This window comes from Hyla sarda, chromosome 7 (assembly GCF_029499605.1).
Source record: "Hyla sarda isolate aHylSar1 chromosome 7, aHylSar1.hap1, whole genome shotgun sequence".
NCBI classification, from domain to species: domain Eukaryota; kingdom Metazoa; phylum Chordata; class Amphibia; order Anura; family Hylidae; genus Hyla; species Hyla sarda.
The window spans coordinates 179,209,100-179,236,065 of NC_079195.1; the positions used below are offsets into that span (position 1 = coordinate 179,209,100).

Here is a 26,966-nt window from a genome sequence, read left to right on the forward strand (position 1 = left end):
GTCTGACAGATTTTTGGAACAGTGGTCCATGAAAATGAAAAATAAAATTTTTCATTTGCGCAGCCCACTGTTCCATAGATCTGTCAAACGCCAGTGGGGTGTAAATGCTCACTGCACCCCTTATTAAATTCTGTGAGGGGTGTAGTTTCCAAAATTAGGTCACATGTGGGGGGGGGGGTCCACTGTTCTGGCACCACGGGGGGCTTTGTAAATGCACATGGCCCCTGACTTCCATTCCAAACAAATTCTCTCTCCAAAAGCTCAATGGTGCTCCTTCTCTTCTGAGCATTCTAGTTCGCCTGCAGAGCACTTTACATCCACATATGGGGTATTTCCATACTCAGAAGAAATGGGGTTACAAATTTTGGGGGGCTTTTTCTCCTATTACCACTTGTGAAAATGAAAAATTTGGGGTAACACCAGCATTTTAGTGAAAAAAATAAAATTTTTCATTTTCACGTTTAACGGAAATTTGTCAAACACCTGTGGTGTGTTAAGGCTCACTGTACCCCTTGTTACGTTCCTTGAGGGGTGTAGTTTACAAAATAGTATGCCATGTGGGTTTTTGTTTTTGCTTTTCTTGCACCATAGGGGCATCCCAAATGCGACATGTCCCCCAAAAACCATTTCAGCAAAATTTGCTTTCCAAAAGCCAAATGTGACTCCTTCTCTTCTGAGTATTGTAGTACGCACGTAGTGCACTTGACGTCCACACATGGGGTATTTCCATACTCAGAAGAGATGGGGTTACAAATTTTGGGGGGCATTTTCTCCTATTACCCCTTGTAAAAATGTAAAATTTGGGGGAAAACCAGCATTTTAGTGAAAAAAAATATTCATTTACACATCCGACTTTAACGAAAAGTCATCAAACACCTGTGGGGTGTTAAGGCTCACTGTACCCCTTGTTACATTCCTTGAGGGGTGCAGTTTCCAAAATTGTATTACATGTTGTTGTTTTTTTTTTTGCTATTCTGGCACCATAAGGGCTTCCTAAATGTGACATGCCCCCCAAAAACCATTTCAGAAAAACTCACTCTCCAAAATCCCATTGTCGCTCCTTCCCTTCTGAGCCCTCTACTGCGCCCGCCGAACACTTTACATCCACATATGAGGTATTTTATTACTCGAGAGAAATTGGGTTACAAATTTTGGCGGGCTTTTTCTTTTACCCCCTGTAAAATTTCATAAACTGGGTCTACAAGAACATGCGAGTGTAAAATATGAAGATTTTGAATTTTCTCCTTCACTTTGCTGCTATTCCTGTGAAACAAATAAAGGGTTAACACACTTACTGAATGTCATTTTGAATACTTTGAGGGGTGCAGTTTTTATAATGGGGTGATTTATGGGGTATTTCTTATATGAAGGCCCTTCAAATACACTTCAAAACTCAACTGGTCTCTGAAAAATTCCGATTTAGAAAATTTTGTGAAAAATCTCTAATGTCTCCTCTGATGTCCTCTGATGTCTCCCAAAAGTAAAAACATGTCAACTTTATGATGGAAACATAAAGTAGACATATTGTATACGTGAATCAATGTATAATTTATTTGTACCCCATAATTGTAAGCTCTGCGGAATCTGTAGGCGCTATGTAAATAAATAAAATAATAATAAATAAAATAATAATAATTTGTTATGTCTATTTTCCGTACAAGCAAAGATTTTCAACGTTCGAAAAATGCTAAATTTTCAAATTTTTCATTACATTTTGGAATTCTTCACCAAGAAATGATGCAAGTATCGACAAAAATTTACCACTAACATAAAGCAGAATATGTGATGAAAAAACAATCTCGGAATCAGAATAAAAAGTAAAAGCATCCCAGAGTTATTAATGCTTAAAGTGACAGTGGTCAGATGTGCAAAAAATGCTCTGGTCTTTAAGGTGAAAATGGGCTTGGTCCTTAAGTGGTTAAGCTGCACCAGCTGCATTAACAAAATCATGTGTAAATGTATATTTGGGCTTATTGTGTGTTACAATAGGCTAACCGAAATCTCTGATAATGAAAAAAGAATGCCAATAGGTTCCTCACTTACCGTAATTAGAACATATGTTGTTGGCAACTTAATAAAAAAAAATATTGGACACATATATACAGTATAGGCCCCGATGACTAATAGGACAAAACAATGATTATTTTGGTTTGTAGAAGTAGGATATGCTTTTTATTTATTTTTTTTATTTTTTTAGAAAGCATATTTGACTTGGTTTAGTTGTGAGACTTTTTAGGGCATTTGTGACTTTTTATTAGACAAATATATGGTGAGCTTGTCACACATTGTGAATCACAAAGCACCGCAAAGTAAAAAAAAAAAAAAGAACATGGGGGGGGGGGGGGCAGTCATTTATCAAAGCACATGTTTTTTTGCTTAAAATTGCTTTTGATTGTGCAGTGCCCTAAGCAACAACAAAAAAAAAGAAACTTGCTTACCAAAGCAAAAAGAGACTTATCACGTGCGAAAGTTGCATCGCATATAAAAACCTACAAAATTTACTTGCCTCTACCAAAAAAAATCCACTACCAAAGAACAAAAAAAATTGACTGAGGCTAAATTTCCACTTGGTTTTTTCCTGGCAGTTTTTGGATATCTGCCACTGCAGTTTTTGAGCCAAAGCCAGAAGTGTATTCAAAAGGAATAGGACACATAAAGAAAGGACTTACACTTCTCCTCCCTTATGGATCCACTTCTGACTTTGGCTCAAAAACTGCAGTGGCAGTATTCAAAAAGACTGCCAGAAAAAAAAACAAGTGGAAACTTAGCCGGAAACCAGTTAATATATAAGTCGCAGATAAGCAAAAAGAATTGTAAGGAAAAAAATCACTTAAAAAAAGGAATACATAAGCAAACATTGATAAATGTCCCACATGGTAGTTTCTGACAAATTGTTTTCCATTTAGAGACATTAAAGGGGTACTCTGCCCCTAGACATCTTATCCCCTATCCAAAGGATTGGGCATAAGATGTCTGATCGCTTGGGGCCCTGGCAAATGAATGCCAGGTGCTGCAGGGAGATCGCTGAGGTCCCAGTGATGGGACCCCCATGATCAGACATTTTCAAAGGATAGGGGATAAGATGTCTGATCGCTTGGGGCCCTGGCAAACGAATGCCAGGTGCTGCAGGGAGATCGCTGGGGTCCCAGTGGTGGGACCCCCGAGATCAGACATCTTCAAAGGATAGGGGATAAGATATCTAGGGCAGTGGCGGATCCAGGGGGGGGCAACGGGGCAATTGCCCCCCCCCCCCCCCTAGCATGGTGGAGCCGAAGCTGTAAGCTCCGGCTCCACCATTCACTAACCTTACACACACGCTGTGAGTACACAGCGTGTGAGCTGCGGGGACGAGATCCACTAAAGGCCGGCGCGATGACGTCACATCATCGCGCCGACGCTTGGAGGAACCGTCCCCGCGGCCTGCATACTGTAAGTAAGGGTATGCTCAGGGCCCAGGGGATTAGGGAAACAGGATATGCGCCACTGTTAGGAGGAGGGGGGTCAGAAAAAAGGGAATATTTAATGAGGGTCTGCAGGGCAAAGCACAGGGGGCATTATATGTGAAGAGCACATGACAGGGGGGCCCCCTGTCCTGTGCCCTTCACATATAATGTCCCCTGTGCTGTGCCCCTCACATAATGCCCCCTGTGCTGTGCCACACATATAAATTATATGTGTGGGGCACACAGCACAGGGGGCATTATATGTGTGGGGCACAGGGGGGCATTATATGATATAATGCCACCCTGTCCTGTGCCCCTCACATATAATGCCCCCTGTGCTGTGCCCCTCACATATAATGCCCTCTGTGCTGTGCCACACATATAAATTATATGTGTGGGGCACAGCACAGGGGGCATTATATGTGTGGGGCACAGCACAGGGGGGCATTATATGATATAATGCACCCTGTTCTGTGCCCCACACTTATAATGCCCCCTGTGCTGTGGCCCTCACATATATTGCCCCCTGTGCTGTTCCCCTCACATATATTGCCCCCTGTGCTGTGTCCCACACATATAATGCCGCCTGTGCTGTGCCCCTCACATATAATTCCCCATCATGCGCCCCTCATATATAATGCCCCATCATGCGCCCCTCACATATAATGCCCTCTGTGCTGTGCCCCTCACATATAATGCTCGTCATGTGCCCCTCACATATAATGCCCCCATTCTTTGCCCCTCACATATAATTCCCCCATCATGTGCCCCTCATATATAATGCCCCCTGTTCTGTGCCCTTCACATATAATGCCCCCATCATGCGCCCCTCACATATAATGCCCCCTGTGCTGTGCCCCTCACATATAATGTTCCTGTCATGTGCTCCAAACATATAATGCCCCCTGTGCTGTGCCCCTCACATATAATGCCCCCTGAGGGGACAGGACATGGGGCTTTATATGTGAAGGGCACAGCACAGGGGGCATTATATGTGAGGGGCGCATGATGGGGGCATTATATGTGAGGGGCACAGTACAGGGGGCATTATATGTGCGGGACGCAAGATGGGGGCATTATATGTGCGGGACGCAAGATGGGGGCATTATATGTGCGGGACGCAAGATGGGGGCATTATATGTGCGGGACGCATGATGGGGGCTTTATATATGAGGGGCGCATGATGGAGGCATTATATGTGAGGGGCAAAGAATGGGGGCATTATATGTGAAGGGCACAGCACAGGGGGCATTAAATGTGTGGGGCACATGACAGGAGCATTATATGTGAGGGGCACAGCACAGAGGGCATTATGTGGGGGGAACAGGACGGGTCATAATTATTATATGTAGGGGCACAAGATGGGGCATTATTACTATATGTGAAGGCACAGAGTGTTTTGCCTTTCAGAAGTATAGTGTATATTATGAGGAATTTCTGGGGTGGTACATTTTTTAGGGGCCACAATACATTACGGTATTTTACTCAGAGGGTGCACTGCACAGCAAGTTATATTCAGAGAATGCACTGTGTGGTAGTATTATATTTAGAGGGCACAGTGTGTGCTAGTATTATATTCAGTCGGTACAGTGTGTGATAGTATTATATTTAGAGGGTGCAGTGTGTGATAGTATTATATTTAGAGGGTGCAGTGTGTGATAGTATTATATTCAGAGGGTGCAGTGTGTGATAGTATTATATTTAGAGGGCACAGTGTGTGTTAGTATTATATTCAGTGGGTACAGTGTGTGATAGTATTATATTTAGAGGGTGCAGTGTGTGATAGTATTATATTTAGAGGCTGCAGTGTGTGATAGTATTATATTCAGAGGGTGCAGTGTGTGATAGTATTATATTTAGAGGGTGCAGTGTGTGATAGTATTATATTCAGTGGGTACAGTGTGTGATAGTATTATATTTAGAGGGTGCAGTGTGTGATAGTATTATATTTAGAGGGTGCAGTGTGTGATAGTATTATATTCAGAGGGTGCAGTGTTTGGTAGTATTAAATTTAGAGAGCACAGTGTGTGGTAGTATTATAATCAGAGAGTGCAGTGTGTGGTAGTATATTTAGAGGGCACAGTGTGTGATAGTATTAAATTCAGAGGGTGCAGTGTGTGATAGTATTATATTCAGAGGGTACAGTATATGGCGGTATTATATTCAGAGGGTACAGTGTGTTGTATATTCAGGGGGTACAGTGTGTCAGAATTATATTCAGAGGGTGTGTGCCAGTATTATATTCAAAGAATACAGTGTTTGGCAGTATTATAATAATTATTGTTTTCATATAGAGGATCAGAATGCGCTGACATAGTGAGGAGACGTCTGGGCATCAAGTTCTGCAGAGAGAAGATTTAGCTGGAACAAATCCTGGCGGTATGTACCAGCTGAATTAGATAAGGAAAGACTATAGAGAAGACGTCACCTGTAATCACTGATATCATTGTGTATTCTCCTCACTATAGAGAAGACGTCACCTGTAATCACTGATATAATTGTGTATTCTCCTCACTATAGAGAAGACGTCACCTGTAATCACTGATATCATTGTGTATTCTCCTCACTATAGAGAAGACGTCACCTGTAATCACTGATCTCTATAGTGAGGAAAATACACAATGATATCAGTGATTACAGGTGACGTCTTCTCTATAGTGAGGAGAATACACAATGATATCAGTGATTACAGGTGACGTCTTCTCTATAGTGAGGAGAATACACAATGATATCAGTGATTACAGGTGACGTCTTCTCTATAGTGAGGAGAATACACATTGATAAGACGTCACCTGTAGTCACTGATATCACTGTGTATTCTCCTCACTATAGAGGAGATGTCACCTGTAATCACTGATATCATTGTGTATTCTCCTCACTATAGAGAAGATGTCACCTGTAATCACTGATCTCTATAGTGAGGAGAATACACAATGATATCAGTGACTACAGGTGACGTCTTCTCTATAGTGAGGAGAATACACAATGATATCAGTGATTACAGGTGACGTCTTCTCTATAGTGAGAATACACAATGATATCAGTGATTACAGGTGACGTCTTCTCTATAGTGAGAATACACAAGTATATCAGTGACTACAGGTGACGTCTTCTCTATAGTGAGGAGAATACACAATGATATCAGTGATTACAGTTGACGTCTTCTCTATATTGAGAATACACAATTATATCAGTGATTACAGGTGACGTCTTCTCTATAGTGAGGAGAATACACAATGATAAGAGGTCACCTGTAGTCACTGATATCACTGTGTATTCTCCTCACTATAGAGGAGACGTCACCTGTAATCACTGATATCATTGTGTATTCTCCTCACTATAGAGAAGAGGTCATCTGTAATCACTGATATAATTCTGTATTCTCCTCACTATGTCCCATCAGAGCTGGAGTTACTTGTAAGTTCTGCAGTTATGATGGGTGAAACAACAACTCCCAGCATCCCCTTACCACTGTTTAGGTCATACTGGGAGCTGTAGTTTTAAATGGTAAAAATTTATTTAGCACTTTCCCATTCTGTGGCAATTGGTATATTTGATTATTATTCTGACATATGAGCATGGCCTAAGAGTCTTAAACAAGGTTAGGACTGTATGATACATTTAATAATATTGTAAGTTCCGTAATCTTATTTTCTGTCCGCCAACACAAAATACTCTAATAGTGCCCCTCCCGAGAAGCCACTCTGGATCCGCCCCTGATCTAGGGGCAGAGTACCCCTTTAATGGCACACAATTCTTGCACAATGAAGCACATGTAACAACATTTGCAACGTATAAAGAGCAAGAAAAGCCATAGAAATCTTTTCATAAATTCCGACCTTAGGCTATGTTCACACTGCACATTTTATGAGGCTGGTTATTCCCCAAATAGCATATTCTGCCACCTCTAGGGCCATCTATAAAGCCGGCGCATTTCCAAATGGATTCTGCCAAAAGAATTGTCGTGTTCACTCCTTCAGCGGAGATCAGGAAAGATCTGCTGTGGAAATTCCGCCGTGTATGGGACTCTGATGCAACAGAATTTCCGAGCTGAATTTTTTCCTGCTGGATTCCGCTCTGAAGTCTCTTGTTTAGTCTGCACTCTTAGACTAGGTTCACACTACGGAATCTCCGGGCAGAACATTTCCGCCTGGAGATTCCGAGTGCGGCCAGCACCGACTGAATCAATTGGCGCTAGGACCGCGTGGACACTGCAGTCTCCAATAGACTGCAATGTGTTCCGCGAGTATTTCCGCCTGAAGAAAGAGCAACGCCATTCTTCAGGCGGAAATTTCCAAGGGGATTTTCCTTCACAAATTCCACTTCACAAATTCCGTAGTGTGAACTTAGCCTTATAATACTGAGCGCCTCTGTAGCACTAATCTCTGACCGCTATATGGCGATACTATTGGTGCTTGTCTAGCAGTAGCATACACTTCCTTGACTAAAAAACTGAAAAGGACTGACTATCCCTGACCACGTGATTCGGTGTCCCTATGTTCCACTTTTATTTCCCTTCTTGTGTTCATGGTGAATTTTACATCAGTGTTTCCCAACCAGGGTGTCTCCTGCTGTCGCAAAACTACAACTCCCAGCATGCCCGGACAGCCAAAGGCTGTCCGGGCATGCTGGGAGTTGTAGTTTTGCGACAGCTGGAGGCACCCTGGTTGGGAAACTGGTTTACATATTGAAGTGGTACGGGGTGAAACCACACTCCTCCCATTATCGATCACATGACTATGACATCATCAAAGGTCCTTTATACCCAGGGATGTAATGTATTTTTTAATTCCAGGTATCCGGCTCATCACATGACTATGACATCATCAAAGGTCCTTTATACCCAGGGATGTAAATGTATTTTTTAATTCCAGGTATCCGGCTCATCACATGACTATGACATCATCAAAGGTCCTTTATACCCAGGGATGTAATGTATTTTTTAATTCCAGGTATCCGGCTCATCACATGACTATGACATCATCAAAGGTCCTTTATACCCAGGGATGTAATGTATTTTTTAATTCCAGGTATCCGGCTCATCACATGACTATGACATCATCAAAGGTCCTAGACACACTAGGTCGTGTGTAATTAATCACATGACCATGACATCATCAAAGGTCCTGGAGCTGCTAGAACAAAACATCTGCAGATCAGCTACTGATCAGGGTATGTGTGACATGTATTTATTATCATTATTTGTGTGTGTATATGTATATATATATATATATATATATATATATATATATATATATATACTCACATACCAGGATCCCTGTGCACATATACTTGTATAGTTTGTATTTCTGTGTGTCTATAGATAATATTGTGGTGTGTATAAAGAGTGAGGAGATATGCAACATATGTAGCACTGTGCTTGCCATCCAATAACAGAGGAGCCTGTAATGCAGATGTGAACAGAGTCTAAAGAGCTATTACATTTCTTTTTTTTTTTTTTTTTGGCGGCTAAGGCTGTGTTTCTCAACCAGTGTGCCTCCAGCTGTTGCTGGGAGTTGTAGTTTTGCAACAGCAGGAGGCACACTGGTTGAGAAACACTGGATTAAGGTGTATGTAGGCTTATTTTTTTCAGTTTTGGGAGGCAGGATAAACAAAAATATGGCAATTTATTTTTTGGGTTGTCGTAACTTATTTGTTTAAAGGGTACCTCTCATCAAATAAACTTTTGATATATTTTAGATTAATGAATGTTGAATAACTTTCCAATAGCATGTTAATGAAAAATATGCTTCTTTCTATTGTATTTTTCCCGATCAGTCCTGTCAGCAAGCATTTCTGACTCATGCTGGAGTCCTAAACACTCAGAGCTGCCAGCCTGCTTTGTTCACAGCCAAGCAGGCTGGCAGCTCTGAGTGTTCTCCTTTGTGAACAAAGCAGACTGGCAGCTCGTAGTGTTTAGGACTCCAGCATGAGTCTGAAATGCTTGCTGCCAGGACTGGTAGGGAGACCCCTAGTGGTCATTTCTTCAAAGTGGAAAATGAAATAGAAAGAAGCATATTTTTTAATAACATGCAATTGGAAAGTTATTCTGCATACATTAATCTTTAATATATCAAAAGTGTTTTTGATGAGAGGTACCCTTTAATATGACATTTTGTAGGTGGAAATGTGGCTTTGTTTATTTATTTTATTTCTGTATGGTGTGTTTTTTTTTCTCTTTTTGTTGTTGTTGTGTTTTTTTCCTTTTTTTTTGTTTTTGGCTCATCTGATTCCAGCTGCTTTTATTGAACAACTGAGCACTCGCTATGGACACCTGGCATAATAAAAAATAAAAAAAATACTTGATGCTGAATAATTTCCCTTAAAGGGGTATTCCAGGTTTATACATCTTATCCACCTACCCAAAGGATAGGGGATAAGATGTATGATCACAGGGGTACCGCTGCTGTCACGCTCCCTACCATAGACATGAATGTAGGGGGCGTGGTGTGATGTCACGTCCCCGTCTCAGAAGCAGTGCCTGACACAGAATGCCGGGGGCTGCACCGAGATCACGGGGGGTCCCCAGTAGCGGGACCCCTGCGATCATACATCTTATCCCCTATACTTTGGAGAGGGGCTAAGATGTATAAACCCAGAATACCCCTTCAATCTTCTTAAGAAGGGCAGGGTCACATGAGGCGCATCTGCAGTGTAATTCATGCTGCGGATGCACTGACATCAGGGAATGCAAAGCAAGCTCTCGGCTGTTGCTGGGTAACTCTGTGTGTGCTCGTAGCAGCGAATTTCTACAGCGGGAAATCCGCCACTACGAGCGGACACACAGAGCTACCGGTCGCAGCAGGGAGCTCGCTCTGCAGTCCTTCTGTGACTTCTGTGCCATCGGTGCATCCGCAGCATGAAATACACTGCAGGTGCGCTCTGTGTGACTCTGCCCTTAAAAGGTATATTTTCAACAGTTTAAATGTTTGTTTGTTTGTTTAAAAAAAAATTATAAAACATGCATTTTAGTGTTTTCAGTGGCATTTTAAGTTGTAACATAATTTTTTTTACCTTTTATCACAAGCAAAAATGATTTGTTATGTAGATTGTTCAGAGTGCATATCATCAACTAAACTGTCTCTAATCCCCCCCCCTCCCCATCTGTCCCTGACTTTCACTGACTCTTGTCTTTATTTGTACCCAAAATTCCATTAAAAAAACTTTTTTTTACATCCCCTGTGGCTGCTCAAGATCCTGCCGTGAGCCGAGGGAGGAAGGGGGCGTGGTCCGGCAGGTCCAACATCATCTGATGCCTGCCGGGGCGCACTTACGCTCTTCTTCCTCTTCACCCACAGCTTATACCCATTGAAAAATCTAATCTTGCTGCTCCCTGAAGACCTCGATCAGACTCTGGAGAGGCAGACCTGATCCTCTTCTGTGCAGCCGTGCGCTACACTGACATTTGGCCAGCGTGCGCCGGCTCTCCTTGCATGGATGAGTAGCCTGATGATGTGGCTGGTCAGGTCAGGAGTGCCCATGCTGCGGACACAACACTTGCCCCCGTCTGTCTGATTGTAATAAAGATAGGGGAAAAAAGAGGACAGCGCCTCGTGTAATTCTGTGAGACCGGTAGGTCCCTAGATGCATATAACCCCTCCGTGTTGGGGTACAGAGGTGCGATCTGGAGCTTCAGCCAGCTGATCCGGCCAGTGTCCTCAAGGGGGTCGGCAAATACAGTAGGGGTAAACTTGAAAAAAAGAAGCTTGCGATGGCGCTGCTCGATCCGGTAAAATTCACAAGAGTCCAGATGTAAAGGGTATCAAGGTTTATTGACACAAAATACAAAAGGACAAGACACTTTACATAGTTCAAGACACGTTTCGGGAGTAAGCTCTCCCTTTGTCAATTGTGAGAAAATGGTTGTCTGGTGCAGTGGGGTTAGGGGTAGGGTTAAATACAGTCGCATTTGGCGCCAGATGTGAGGTCAAAATTCATATGGGTGGTCTTGTTGAGTGGGGGCGGCAAGGGTTAAAATAGGTGTTTTAAGGAATATTTATTACTGTATCACATATTTTGTGTGGATCCGGGAGCATGCATATGTTTAGAAAATATGTTGTGAAAAAAATGAAGAAAAAAAAAACATATAAACTATTTTCAGGAAGGTCTTTGGTTTCTGATATACTGGAGAAGTGAAAACGAGGCTTGGTCTCCTTTGGATCAGAGCGGTGGTCCAGGTTTGCGTATCAGGAGAAGCCCGCCTTTCAGTCATATGGCAGGCGACCAATAGGGTTACAAGGCTGAGGTGAGGTACGAGCCTCTAAGGTACGGTGTATGCCCGCTTGTACCGTTTAGAAGTTCGGTGGCCAATCAGAATAGATGGCTGGAGTGACGTGAACCAGTGCGGTGTGTACTGTATGTCTTGGAGAACGGCGACCAATCAAAAGGCTTGCTGGACTGACGGCCATCAGAGGATTTCTCGTGGTGTAGTAAAAGAGATGCCACGGCATCAAGTATTTTTTGAATTGGATTGATTTTAGGAAGTCGTTGATCGGTCAGAAAAACATCAGTCCATGGCCAATCAGGAGCAGACTTCGGTTGTAATGGAAATACACGGGAGATACAGTGGCGGAGTTGGCGCGTCTGTGATATGGGAATGTTGGGCCAATCAGGATGTTAGAATCGTGCTATATTATTTCTGACTTCTGAACAGTACAAGCGGGCATACGCCGTACTTTAGAGGCTCGTACGTCACCTCAGCCTCGTAACCCTATTGGTGGCCTGCCATATGACTGAAAGGCGGGCTTCTCCTGATACGCAAACCTGGACCACCGCTCCGATCCAAAGGAAACCAAGCCTCGTTCTCACCTCTCCAGTATATCAGAAACCGAAGACCCTCCTGAAAATAGTTTGTTTTATGTTTTTTTTTTTTCGTTTTTTTTTTCACAACATTTTTTCTAAACATATGCATGCTCCTGGATCCACACAAAACGTGATACAGTAATAAATATTCCTTACAAGACCTATTTTAACCCTTGTGGCACCCACTCAACAAGACCACCCATATGAACTTTGACCTCACATCTGGCGCCAAATTCGACTTTATTTAACCCTACCCCTAACCCGACTGCACCAGACAACCATTTTCTCACAATTGACAAAGGGAGAGCTTACTCTCGAAACACGTCTTGAACTATGTAAAGTGTCTTGTCCTTTTGTATTTTGTGTCAATAAACCTCGATACCATTTACATCTGGACTCTTGTGAATTTTACCCGATCGAGCAGCGCCATCGCAAGCTTCCCGTCTGTCTGATTGACAGGCGGGGAGCTGCGCTGTGCTCTTCAGTGTCCGGCTGCACTGAGAGTTCCGACTCATGCTGCTAGGCCGGCATGAGTCCGAACTCTATGCGCTGGGACATGTAGGGAGACCCCTAGTGGTCGTTTTTTAAAAGTAAAAAAGAAGATATAAAAATACATTGATTAACAAAATATAAAAAAAAATTTTGGGTGACAGGTACCCTTTAAGGTAAATATTTTAGACTCAATGGAAACCTGTGTAGATGTAAAGTGGGGCAGTTGCCAAGAGCAACCAATTTGTTTGCTTCTTTAATTTTTTTATTTTAAATTTTTTTTTATTAAAGGCCTTTCAAAAATAAAATAAGCCATCTGGTTGCTATGGGCAACTCCACCACTCTTCCTCTACACAAGTTTTCATATATCTTCCCTGATGAGATTTATCAAAACTTATGTAGTGGAATAGGGGATGAGTTACCCATAGCAACCTATTAGATTCCAGCTTTCATTTTAGGGGCCTTTTTAAAACTAAAAAGCAATCTAATAGGTTGTTATAGGCAAGTGCCTCACTGTTACTCTGCACAGGTTTTGATAAATCTCCCTCAATAACCACAAAGTTCCAAACCTACTTTGGCGTTAAAACTAGGGTAAACACGTTGCCCAGCAGGAGCTTCATGGCACAGGTCTCCATGGCTGAGCAGCTCTATGTAAGCCTTTACATCACCAAGTACAATACCAATCATCACTGGAAATGGTGTTCTGTGGAGAGATGAATTACGCTTTTCTTCTGGCAGCCTCATGGATGAGTCTGGGTTTGGTAAATGCCAAGAGAATGAACTACGGGTTAACTGGATTATAATGATGTTTCACTTACCTGGATCGGGGCCGCTGTTCCAGAGATACAGCTGGTGTTAGCCTTTATTTCTGGAAGGGTTATTAACCCCCCTAGTGCTTTGGGAGTGGGAGCTAGCATCCCTGCCTCTGTTCCCTCTGTTCCTATATGCCAGTGTAGTGTCATATTTTGTGTTTTGCCGTGGAATGTGTTACATGACTCAGCACTTGCCAGTGCTGGACTAAGACAGCTCCGTTAGCTGACACAAGCACACCCGCCCCCCTACCATTGGTTCCTGGGGGGGTGTTCGCGTGCCACATGACCACAAGTATGCTGTCTTAAACACTGTTCCCTTCAGTGTGAGTTCGGCTACCACACAGCCTCACCTAGTAAATATTCATGGGGCCCCCTTTGCCCATGTGAGTGCGAGATGGCCGGGCATATAGAAGCAGAGGGGACCGAGACAGGGATGCTGGATATGCCGGGTTCTGCCTCCACTGTGTACAGGGGGTTAATTACCATACTAGCAATGCAGGATGATATCGGCTGTATCTCTGGAACGGAAATGCATCATTTTAATCCCGTTTACCTGCAGTATAACCCTTTGTATTGGGTTTAGTGAGGGTGAACCAGCTGTCAGTTTCTGTCATCTTGGAAAATTGTACAATTCCAACTGTGTAGAAACTATTTATGGAAAGTCCTTTTCTTTTCCAGCATGACTGCACCCCAGTGCACATAGTAAGGTCTCTAGAGGCATGGTTAGGGAAGTTTGGTGTGGAAGGACGGATATTGCAAGCCAGGCCCTATCATCCAACATCATTGTCTGAGACTTGGAGAATTCATATGAATTCTTAGGGATTTAGAATGGGATCTGTTTAAAGGAAATATGTCACCTGCACTAACCTGTCGGTACCGTCAGTACGGTACTCACATTGTCCCGTTCTGTGGCAGGGATCGCCGGTAATCTCCTCCGTTAGCTCCGCTCCGGGCACGTGGCTTGGGGCACGAACGGAGCTTAGTAACGTCACCGTTGCTGTTCTCGCGCATCGGGACCCAGCAGGGAGTAGCAGCAGTGACGTCATTAAGCTCCGCCCATGCCCCAAGCTGCGTGCCCGGAGTGGAGCTAACGGAGGAGATTACCAGAGTTCCCCACCAAGGAATGGGACAAGGTAAGTGCCGTTGTCGGTACCGACAGGTTAGTGCAGGTGACACTGGTGACAGATTTCCTTTAAAACTCCTGTAGGTACAGTTTGTAGGTGTCACAATACTTTTGTATCCGCCACAAATGACAGCACAAACCTTCTACCAGTGACGGTGATGAGTTCAACTCCCAAGGCTGAAATGTTTATCAACTAAAAGTAATAATGAAATTTTAACAGGCCTCTACCGATTTGTCACACTTGAAAGCTAAAGCCCAATATAATGAATAGAAATATGTTTGTGGTTGATATAGAAGACATTTCCTTTATAATTTCCCCATCAATGAATGAGATATGGCACTTCATGTAGGAAGTTCTTTATTTCTTTATTTAAAACAACCATATCCATATTATTTTTTCTAGGTCCCAGAAATATATAATGCCCACGTAGACTAATTTTCTCTTGAAGGGGACTTTAAATGTGAATAATCCACCAAGGATGGACAAAGACAGGAAATGCATTGATGAGGAGATCTTAAATGTCACCCTAGAAATAATCTACCTGCTGACTGGAGAGGTGAGGGATTCTGGGGATTATGTCACATGGTGTCACTTCTATGTTAACTAAAAAAATGTTGCCTATAAACACAGGAATATACTTTAACGAAGAAGAAATCTAAAGAGGAAGAAGAATGGAGCCAGGTTCCTATCATGGCGTCTCCACCTCATTCATTGACTAATGATAGAAACAATGAGCAGAAGATCCTAGAACTCACCAACAAGATCGTCCATCTGATTACAGTAGAGGTGAGTACTACATGAACACCAAGATGGGGGGAGGATAGTGTATGGATGATGTTTCATTAAAGGGGTATTCCAGGCAAAAACTTTTTTTTATATATCAACTGGCTCCGGAAAGTTAAATAGATTTGTAAATTACTTCCATTAAAAAATCTTAATCCTTCCAATAGTTATTAGCTTCTGAAGTTTTCTGTCTAACTGCTCAATGATGATGTCACGTCCCGGGAGCTGTGCATGATGGGAGAATATCCCCATAGGAACTGCACAGCTCCCGGGACGTGAGTCATCAGAAAGCAGTTAGACAGAAAACAGCAACTCAACTTCAGAAGCTAATAACTATTGGAAGGATTAATATTTTTTAATAGAAGTAGCGTATTTTTTGCCGTATAAGACGCACTTTTTCTTCCCCGAAACTGGGGGGAAAAAGTCGGTGCGTCTTATACGGCGAATACACCCCTATCGCAGCGGTCCCTGCAGCCATCAACGGCCGGGACCCGCGGCTAATACAGGACATCACCGATCGCGGTGATGCCCTGTATTAACCCATCTGAAGGGAAAGTGACACTAACCCGGCTGTTCAGTCGGGCTGTTCGGGACCGCCGCGATTTCACCGCGGCGGTCCCGAACAGCCCGACTGAATAGCCGGGTTAGTGCTTACAGGACACCGGGGGGGGACCTTACCTGCCTCCTCTGTGTCTTCTCCGTTCAGGGATCCCCTGTATGGCCGGCGCTCTCCTTCCCCGTCGTCGCGTACGTGCGTCGGCGTGCGTAACGACGTGATGGCGGCGACGGAGAGCGAGGATACCCGGCCGGCAGCAGAGACGTTGCAGAGCGTCGGGGACACGGCGACAGCGATGGAGCGACATCCAGGGCAGCGGTGACGGGTCCGGAGCGGCGGGGACACGTGAGTATTACCTCCTATGCAGTGGTCTTCAATCTGCGGACCTCCAGATGTTGCAAAACTACAACTCCCAGCATGCCTGGACAGCCAACGGCTGTCCGGGCATGCTGGGAGTTGTAGTTTTGCAACATCTGGAGGTCCGCAGGTTGAAGACCACTATTGGGTTCAAAATCTTTATTTTTTTCGATTTTGCCCCTAAAAATTGGGTGCGTCCTATAGGACGAAAAATACGGTAATTTACAAATCTGTTTAACTTTTCGGAGCCAGTTGATATATATATAAAAAAAAAGTTTTGGCCTGGAATACCCCTTTAACCTTTGTTGCAAACCAAGTGGTCTCAGTCTGCATTCCATGCCCAGAATCAAAGAATATATGCTAATATATTAATTTATTATAATATGACAATATACTAATCCCTGTGTCAGCCATCACAGTAAATGCCGTCACAACACTTGTAATGAGAAAGCTTATATTTATATACAGAGGGAGAAACGAGAATGTGTTTTAACTGTCCTACAATATTCAGAACTTCATTTAAGGCATTTGTGGATTTTGCCTACAGGATGAATAATTCAGCGCTAAATACAATAGACTTGGCTTAAAGTTCTTTTGTAGTTTGTATTTAGTGTATAAATCCTAAGTGAGGCAGATTAATCCAGTAATTCAGAATAATGTATTAACAGTATAATTGATAGACCAATTGTCCAGTTAACAGAGATGGCATTACTATTGAAGGTTTATTCTTATATACATCTCATATTTTATCATCTTTGTTCAGGATCTTAAAGAAACATTTGTCAAGACTTTTCTTGACAAATAGAGAAAAAGACAGAATGGAATTTCTAAATCAGTTTTCTTGCATATCAGGTTCCTATAAGGTGTGAAGATGTCGCTGTCTATCTCTCCATGGAGGAGTGGGAATATTTTGAAGAACACAAGGATCTGTATAAGGACATTTTAATGGAGAATAACCAGTCCCTTACATCATCAGGTAATAGTAGAAATTTTTTGACTGTAAGGGGAGGAGATGGATTAAGTTCTTACAAGTATCACTCATCTCCTTATAAATCTGATTAAGGGTAGGGTCACATAAAACGGATCCGCAGCGGATTTTACACTGAGGATCCGCCGATGACCCAACCCTATATTGTGCCTTCAGCTGTTCAGGCCTGTGAGTCGCCCCTCATACTCGTACTCACAGACGCGATGTCTGTGTACACTGCTCATGCATTCTGTGACTTACAAGTTCCTGTGTGGCTGCTCGGAGCGGCGCGTTGCCACTGTGAACAGGACACGGGGGGAACAGCTAGAGGCACAATATAGGGTCAGGTCATCGGCTGATCAGCAGCACAAAATACGCTGCGGATCCGTCACATATGACCCTACCCTAAGGGTGCTTTTACACTGGCGTTGGCATCCATCTAGTTCAGGGTCCGTTGGGCACCCTGAAACGGGATGGAGCACAACGAAAACTGTGGGGTCCCGAAGGGGTGCACTATTTTTTCTCTGCTAATCTCCAGTCATTCTGACAGAGTTGCCGACAGAGCTCCAAATAGCAGAGTCTGACAGCAGTGTGAAGGTTGCCTAAGGTTGGTGGTGGCATCTAGACCCCCATCTGAGCTCTAAGGCTACTTTCACACTGCACTTGAGACTCCACACCAAACAGCCGTCAGGCTCTTTTTTTTAAGCCTTTAACGGCCATTATCTGGACAGGGCACAACGGGCAATAAGGGGTCCCGATTGATCCCAATTAGTATAAGGCTAAGTTCAGACTATGGAATCTCCGGGCAGAAAATCTCCGCCCGGAGATTCCGAGTGCGGCCAGCGCCGGCTGAATCAGTCGGCGCTAGGACCACGCGGACACTGCAGTCTCCAATAGACTGCAATGTGTTCCACGCGGATTTCTGCCTGAAGAAAGAGCAACCCCATTCTTCAGGTGGAAATTTCCAAGCGGATTTTCCGTTCACAAATTCTGCTTCACAAATTCCGAAGTGTGAATTTGTGAACGGAAAACCATTCACTATACAGTACATTCTAGCAAGCAGAATTTCCGCCTGCAATTTCAAAGCAGAATTGCAGGTGGAAATTCCGTAGTCTGAACCTAGCCTAATGGGTCCTTTTGGGCACCATTATTTTGTAGTGGGAGAAAAAGACGGCACAAGCAGTATTTTTTCTCCCAATATTCTAACCAGCTCCCTCGACGGCCGTCAAACTGCCGTGTCATAACGTCAGTGTAAAAGAAGCCTAAGACACACTCTTTTTCCTGCCTCTTGAGCAATTCTGACTACATGTAAAAAAAAACTATTTAGTGACCATGTGTATGCTTTTTTGCAGAGGAATCGAGTAAGGAAATCATACCAGAGGGATTGTCTTGTCTGCTTGAAACCCAGAGTTGCCCAAAGAAAAATTACAATGTCCTGCAAGACTTTCAGGTAGATGCAGATTCTAAATGCTGTATATGATATTTTTACTCTACAGTTTTTTGTAAATCTCTTCAATATTCCTATTTGTACACTTTGAAAAAGGCTGAATATCTGACTTATATCAATGATGAAGACTTAAAAGAAAAAGAGAGCTATGTGGGGATCAACCAGCAGTTTATGGAACAGGAAATGTCAATAGACATCAGAACAGGTGAGTGAAACCACTGGAAGTCTGTATATGTAACTTTAAGGGTTATCAAGGATTATAATTTTTTGACTTGTTACAGAGGCTCTAAAGTTAGGGTAGTTCATATCATAGTGTCTGTACCTGTGTTTGATGGTCTCGCAATTCTTGTGCGATTTTTGCCCCAATGTTTATTTTTAACAGCATACAATATGACTGTCGTCTCAGGTTTTCCCAGGTTGTTATGCGGCCATAGACATTACATTACTAATCAGGTGTTCAGAGGGAGCCTGTCTGCTTCAATGGGTGGAGCAACTGCTGGGTGGGAGGGAGATCATTCTACAGGGAATTGGAGTTTTGCAACAGCTGGAGGAACCCTAATCAGAAAACACTGGTCTATTGCATGAAAAGGATCGCAGGTGTGTTTCAATAGGTGGGGTGACTGATAGGTTGGAGGGAAAAAAGTGACCTCACACTTACAAACAAGGGATCATGAGACTTGCAGTTTGAGGGAACAAACTCCAACAGTACGTACTTAAATCACCTTATGTTGGATAACTCCTTTAAAGGGGTTGTCTGGCAATACAGGCACCAACTTAGCTAATCACTGGCTTTAGATTTTTATTCTTTTTATTCCCATAAGTTATGTACCATTCTAAATAAAAAAATTAAGACTAAGATGACCTATTGTTGAAATTCTTCTCATTTAGCATTTTACTATCTGTATTTGAAAATAATCTTGAAATCTAGCATTTTCTATTCTGCCCACTTAGCTCTAAAACTAAGCTGAGATTTCCTGTTCTGTACAGATCACTTACCATCAAAGAGTGCAGGAGTACAGTGAAAGGTGACACCAGTGATACTCACAATACCTGTTGCTCAGAGATCAGCAATCCTTCTCCTTGTAGAATGATCTATGAAAAGGTCACAGAGAATGCCCAGTAACATTTCCAATTCATAAAAATGGGGCAACTTCATTCTATTGTTGTCTTTGTCCATAGGTCCTGCTGTAAAGCATATCACTAAATGCTGTTAAACCAGCTCAAGCAAGATAAAAGCCTCCATAATAATGTATAAAAAAATTGATCTAGAAAATAGAAACACTGGAAAAAAGTGTTTCAGTAAGTGTCCATCTGTCACTAATCAGGAAAACAAATGTAGGCAATACGTTCACTTTTTTTTTTTTTAAATACCGCAATCAAGATACAGCAAAAATTACATCTTCAGCACATGACATACCCAGTCCCTCCCACCCTCTCCCTCCCCCTCCCCTTATAACATCCAACTCAACCCCAATAAACACAGCAAAGCCAATGTGGGTCTCCTATTACCAACTTTCAGCTATTACCCCCAAGGGAGGAATGCCGATTAGTGCTGATAATGAAAATACGAGTCAAAATGAGTGATACAGTGAGACAACATTATAGTATCATAGTAGTATACCTTCATTTCATGTGGGACTGCGATCCCCAATAATGCCAGTGGCCGCCAGCTACTCATGTCGACCCCTATCTTCCTATCCAATATGCAATCTACCTAAGGATCCCGCTATGCTTCTTGTAAGATACCAGACAGTGTCTTTAAAGGGAGTAACTACTTGTATGATCTCGTCATCATTAAGAAAATGAGTAATAAAGGATCTCCCCTTCTTGACGTTTACTTTTTAAGCATCTGTAGGCTGTTTTTACACACAGCATTTTCATCAGTATTTTTATTCAAAACGGAAAAAGGTGCAAATCTTTGCATTTTTAGTTTTTGCATTGGTTTCAATGCCTGGCTATGGCTAAAAGCACTGACTATATACTGAAAATACTGTGTGTAATGCCAGCTGTGCTCTGATTTTTGAGGATCATGGGGGGGATTTTTTAAGCTAAGTCTTAGGTAAGCTTTTTTCAGGGGTATTTTTTGCTCTCGGTTTTGCCTTATGTGTGAAAAATTTATCAAAAAGGTCATATGGTATTAATAAATTTGTCACACGTATGGCAAAGTGAGGGAAATCACACTGAAGTTCATTTTCCAAAACAGCCCTGAGCTGGCTTTGGTTTAAAATGTTTTTGTCCGTGCAACATTTTGTGTGACAGTCGCACGTTGATAAATACTGCCCACTGCAAGTTCAAAATGAAAAAAGTCCTACGTATGGAAGTTTGGATAAATTGTCATTTCTGCATTGTGGGCCAGATTGAAAAAAACAAGAGAAAGTAGACGCACTAAAAAACGGTGCACACCAAGTATTACAAAAAATCTTTAAACACATTTTAAAACCCTTAAAATGGTTCCACCTGAACCACAGACAGGGGAGGCCCTCTAGAGCCCTCCCAGGGCGCCTGCCCTCTTAATAGAAAAAAAACACGGACTGAAATCACAATATATACACAGAATGAATACATATGGACGAAAAGGTACATAATTTCAGATGAATCAGTTCAAATTGCAATATCCTATATATGATGTAACTTAATCCATAGCAAAAGCAGTATATACAAACCCCCCTCCCCCCACTATAATGGAAGGAGGACCAGATCATAAAGCATAGATACAGTATGCTTTAAACCCCCCTTAAACCCCATGAGTTCTGTCGCCTGTTGGCAACTTCCTCAGAGGTCCAGAAAGATGCAACGAAAAACCTCTAGGCACACAAGCAACATTTCAAGCGACAAATGTTCAGCAAAAAAAGCCATAGATGCGATAATAAATCTCTGTCATTGTCCTCAAAATAATCAGTAAGGTAGGTAAAGGGCACCTCAAAGTTGATTCTATTTCACCTGAAGTTCAGCGTTTTTGTGGCTCATCGACATAAAAAAAATAAAAAATAATTGAAAATGTATTTACATTCACTATTGACCCTAATATTTACCTTTGTTGTTAAGTCCAAATAGCATTTCCTTTCTGTCAAAAAATAGAAATATCTTTAGTTAATTGACTTTATGAAATTCACAGTCTCTTAAAGGGAAACTCTGGTACTGATTGGTGATGTCTGGCATTGGCTAGTATATATTGAGCTCAGCTCCTAAGCTCCCTTCATAAACCGGCTGTGCCATATATATACGGTGGCCAGTCGTGGAAGGGCTTAAAGCAGGGGTGGGCAATTATTTTTTCCATGGGGCCACATTAGAAACTAAAACATTGTGAAGGGCCGGGTAGTTTTCCCCCAGATTGGGCAGCATAGTTGTTCCCCAGATTAGCACAATTGTTCCCCAGATTAGGATCATAGTTTTCCCCCAGATTAGGCAGCATAGTTGTCCCCAGATTAGGGGCATAGTTGTCCCCCAGATTAGGAGCATAGTTGTCCCCCAGATTAGGCAGCATTGTTGTCCCCCAGATTAGGCAGCATAATTAGCCCCCAGATTAGGCAGCATAGTTGTCCCCAGATTAGGCAGCATAGTTGTCCCCCAGATTAGGCAGCATTGTTGTCCCCCAGATTAGGCAGCATTGTTGTCCCCCAAATTAGGCAGCATAGTTGTCCCCCAGATTAGGCAGCATAGTTGTCCCCCAGATTAGGCAGCATAGTTGTCCCCCAGATTAGGCAGCATAGTTGTCCCCCAGATTAGGCAGCATAGTTGTCCCCCAGATTAGGCAGCATAGTTGTCCCCCAGATTAGGCAGCATAGTTGTCCCCCAGATTAGGCAGCATAGTTGTCCCCCAGATTAGGAGCATAGTTGTCCCCCAGATTAGGCAGCATAGTTGTCCCCCAGATTAGGCAGCATAGTTGTCCCCCAGATTTGGCAGCATAGTTGTCCCCCAGATTAGGCAGCATAGTTGTCCCCCAGATTAGGCAGCATAGTTGTCCCCCAGATTAGGAGCACAATTGTCCCCCAGATTAGGCAGCATAGTTGTCCCCCAGATTAGGCAGCATAGTTGTCCCCCAGATTTGGCAGCATAGTTGTCCCCCAGATTAGGCAGCATAGTTGTCCCGCAGATTAGGCAGCATAGTTGTCCCCCAGATTAGGCAGCATAGTTGTCGCCCAGATTAGGCAGCATAGTTGCCCCCCAGATTAGGCAGCTCAAACGCCCCTTACACACACACACACACACACTGACACAGGCAACACATACAGAGACAGGCACTTATAAATACATATATAAACACACACAGACAACACACAGACACATATACACACAGACACATATATACACTGACAACACACAGACACATATATACACAGACCACACACAGACACATATACACAGACACATATATACACAGACAACACACAGACACATATATACACAGACACATATATCCACAGACAACACAGAAACACTCACCCGGCCGGAGTTTAGAGCTGAGGGGTCACCACCTCCCAGCTCTAGGCACTGCTGGGAGGAGGAAACAGTCGGCCACACAATGGAGGGACCAGGCCGCGATGCACGGAACTGATCCTGCCGCCAGAGCCCGGCCCGGATCCCTTATTTCACCTAATTGTCGGCTCCTGTGCATTCTGGCCTGGCCCCTCTGGCATACAGCCTACTCTTTCTCCTCCCAGTAGTGACTAGATAATCGCAACATTTTGGGCGAAGGGCGAAATTGCTATATCGCAAGCCGCAATTATCAGGATTTGATTGAGATATATCGTGTAGCCATTGTCTTTATGATACATTTTTTAAAAGAATAAAGAATTGTTTAGTTTTCAGTGAAAGCATAAGTCAGAAGAAGTCATATATACAGAGACACAGGCTCAATGGGGGGTATTTATCAAACGATTTATGTGTTTTTTTTTTACGTAACTTTGGCGCAATACATTGGCGCAGTGTCTTTTTGCGCCAAAGTTTGGCGCATCTTCTCCACTGTCATTTTTAGAACTTTCTCAAAATCACATGGTCCTGTGTGTGATTTTAAAGTCAGTAATTCATCATTTGCGCCAATCGATCTTGGGCGCAAATCCCCGCCAAGAAATTTTGCACATGGAAAACACACTTAGCAATGTCAGAAAATGTACAGGCGTCCAAATACGTAAAAAAAATTTTGGGGAGAAAGCAGCGACGCCTCCGGGGCTGCTTAATAGTATCCTGCAACATAGTGGTCTCTGAGGGACCTTCACCCTCCGTTGAGCCAGCATTGGACATGGCCACACAGGTTCAGGAAAGGTAAGCACTAAAGCAGTGGTCTCCAACCTGCGGACCTCCAGATGTTGCAAAACTACAACTCCCACAAGCCAACGGCTGTCCGGGCATGCTGGGAATTGTATTTTTCCAACATCTGGAGGTCCGCAGGTTGAAGACCACTGCACTAAAATAACAAAACAAAAAAAAAATACCCAAGTTGAAAATAAAATGCATTTCACATGGTGGCTATAAACCCCACAAAAGAAATACCTCATGTCGCTTGCTGATATACTGCAGGAGGGACTCCGAAATGGCTGCTCTACAGGGTAAAATACGCGTCCTCTGTGGCGGTAAATTCTGTGTAAAAAGGCGCTGTGAACAGCTGATTTCAACATTTGCGCCAAAATTACTAACAACTTTTGAAATCAGTTCTTCTTTTGTGCCACATAAGGATTTAGGAACCAAGTAAAAATCTTTCTCTTCAAATTTCATTTTTATTATGTACTTTTGGGATCAAAACTAGTGGCTTTTCTAAAAGACAATCTTATTCCATTTTTTAGGACTTCAACGTGTATTTAATTTACTTTTACTTATTTCTGTTCTCTCAGCTTTGTTTAATCATCCTATAAGCAACAAGAGTATAAAGAGTCCTTGACAAACTTGTCTATTTTAGGAAGCTTCAGGTATGTAACAAGTTAAGTACTTTTATTATGCTATTCAAAACCATAAATGTGTTTCTTTTTCCAATAGATGACTTAACCAAAAACTGCCAGGAACAGTTTTTTTCTTCAGATAATAAAGCAAATGATAACAATATTGCAATGGATATTTTTGAAGAACTTTCCATTACTTCAGAGTTAACTCCAGTCCTACACAGCAGTGATCTAGCTACTGATCTGTGTAATACCGAGGAATACTTTGAAGGTGGCAAAAAGGTTAATAAAAAAATTGAATTTTCATGTATGGAATGTGGGAAACCTTTTACCCGGAAATCGGATCTTGTTAGACATGAGAAAATTCACACAGGGGAGAAACCGTATTCATGTTCTGAATGTGGAAAATGTTTTAGACAGAAATCTGATCTTTTCATCCATCAAAGAATTCATACAGGGGAGAAACTGTTTTCATGTTTGGCATGTGAAAAATATTTTTCCCAGAAATCAAGTCTTGTTAAACATCAAAGAACACACCAGGGTGTGAAGCCATTTTCATGTATAGAATGTGAGAAATGTTTTACCAGTAAATCAAGCCTCCTTGAACATCAAAAAACTCACACTGGGGAGAAACAATTTTTATGTTTAGAATGTGGGAAATGTTTTACATTAAAATGCCTTCTTCTTAAACATCAAACAACTCACACAGGAGAGAGGCCATTTGCATGTTCAAAATGTGGAAAGTGTTTTGCCAGCAAGTCAAATCTTGTTGACCATCAGAGAACTCACGCAGGAAAGAAGACATTTTTCTGTAGAGAATGTGAAAAATATTTCACTAGGAAATCTGGTCTTCTTGAGCATCAGAGAATACATTCGGGAGAGAAGCCATTTTCATGTTCAGAATGTGGGAAATGTTTTATCCTGAATTCACTTCTCATTAAACATCAACGGACTCACACAGGAGAGAAACCATTTTCATGTTCAGAATGTGAGAAATGTTTCACCAGGAAATGGAGTCTCCTTGAGCATCAGAAAACTCACACAGGAGAAAAGCCGTTTTCATGTTTGGAATGTGGGAAATGTTTCGCCCTGAAATCACTTCTTTATAAACATCGAAGAACTCACACGGGAGAAAAGCCATATTCATGTTCAGAATGTGGGAAAACATTTACAAGGAAAGTGAGTCTTATTAAACATCAGAGCGCGCACACAGGTGGTGGGCCATTTTCCTGTTCAGACTGCGGAAAATCTTTTACTCTAAAATCACATCTTCTTAAGCATCAAATAACTCACACAGAACAGTTATACTTTGTTAGAAATTCACATCTTGATGAACATCTTGATCAGAGAAGTACTTTTCATATACAGAAGGAAGACATTTTTTTGCCCATAAGAGAAGTCTCGGACATCAGATAATTCATTATTAATAAACATGTCTTTGAATATACTAAAAGTTAAGGGAAGCCTTTTCCTATTGATCTTTCTTCTAAGTATTACAGTCTTGTAGATCTATAGATGTTGTAAATCTGTTTCAAGTTTTCCTTTTAACAATGCGTAATTACATTACTTGTTCAACATTGTTCTAGTTGCTCATTGCAACTCTGTTGTATGCTTATATATGAGAATTTCTATAAAGATATATCAAAATGAAAAATCGAAATGTAGAGCATAACAAATGAAAAGCAAATCAATGGACGTAAAAGTTAAAGGGGTACTCCGGCGAAAAATATCTTATCCCCTATCCAAAGGGGATAAGATGTCGGATTGTGGGGGTCCCGCTGCTGGGGACCCCCGCGATCTCTGGCACTGCACCCCGGTCATCTGTGCACAGAGTGAAAGCCTCCTCCATTCATGTCTATGGGAGGAGGCATGATGGCTATGTACTAGCTGTCACGCCCCCTCCCATAGACATGAATGGAGGGGGCGTGGCTTGACATCACAAACACGTAAGCGCCAAGCTTCCGTGATCTGGATAAGGGATAAGATGTTTTCCGCCGGAGTATCCCTTTAATGTTTTGTTACAGAATTGTAAGAAATCTGCTGAATAGAATAGGATATAAAGAAGATGTCCACCGGTAATAAACTTATCCTCTATTTGTCTAATCGAGTAGGGTTGGACCCCTGGGACCTCCCGCGATCTCTTTTACGGGGCCCCCGTACGGGCTGGTTCAAACACATCCCCTCCATTCATCTCTATGGTAGAGGTGGAGACCCAGCGTTTGTGTGTCTCCGCCTCTCCCATTGAGATGAATGGAGGAGGCATGTTTCAACCAGCTGACGAGCCAGGGCCCCATACAGGAGATCACGGGGGG

The 26,966-nt window shown here is 42.5% G+C and overlaps 1 protein-coding gene across 1 annotated transcript in view; it reads left to right on the top strand.

The window, feature by feature from the left end:
• Positions 1-26,621, top strand: part of LOC130283194 (zinc finger protein 84-like) — a 51,193-nt gene extending 24,572 nt beyond the window's left edge. The window contains exons 8-16 of the mRNA XM_056532398.1: positions 8,318-8,378; positions 8,474-8,615; positions 13,264-13,385; positions 15,119-15,226; positions 15,301-15,456; positions 17,219-17,342; positions 18,686-18,783; positions 18,877-18,985; positions 24,752-26,621. Of these exons, the coding sequence (XP_056388373.1) occupies positions 8,318-8,378; positions 8,474-8,615; positions 13,264-13,385; positions 15,119-15,226; positions 15,301-15,456; positions 17,219-17,342; positions 18,686-18,783; positions 18,877-18,985; positions 24,752-26,070 (2,239 nt within the window). The 3' untranslated portion in view covers positions 26,071-26,621. The remainder of the gene's footprint in view (positions 1-8,317; positions 8,379-8,473; positions 8,616-13,263; positions 13,386-15,118; positions 15,227-15,300; positions 15,457-17,218; positions 17,343-18,685; positions 18,784-18,876; positions 18,986-24,751) is intronic.
• The last annotated feature ends 345 nt before the right edge of the window (positions 26,622-26,966 follow it).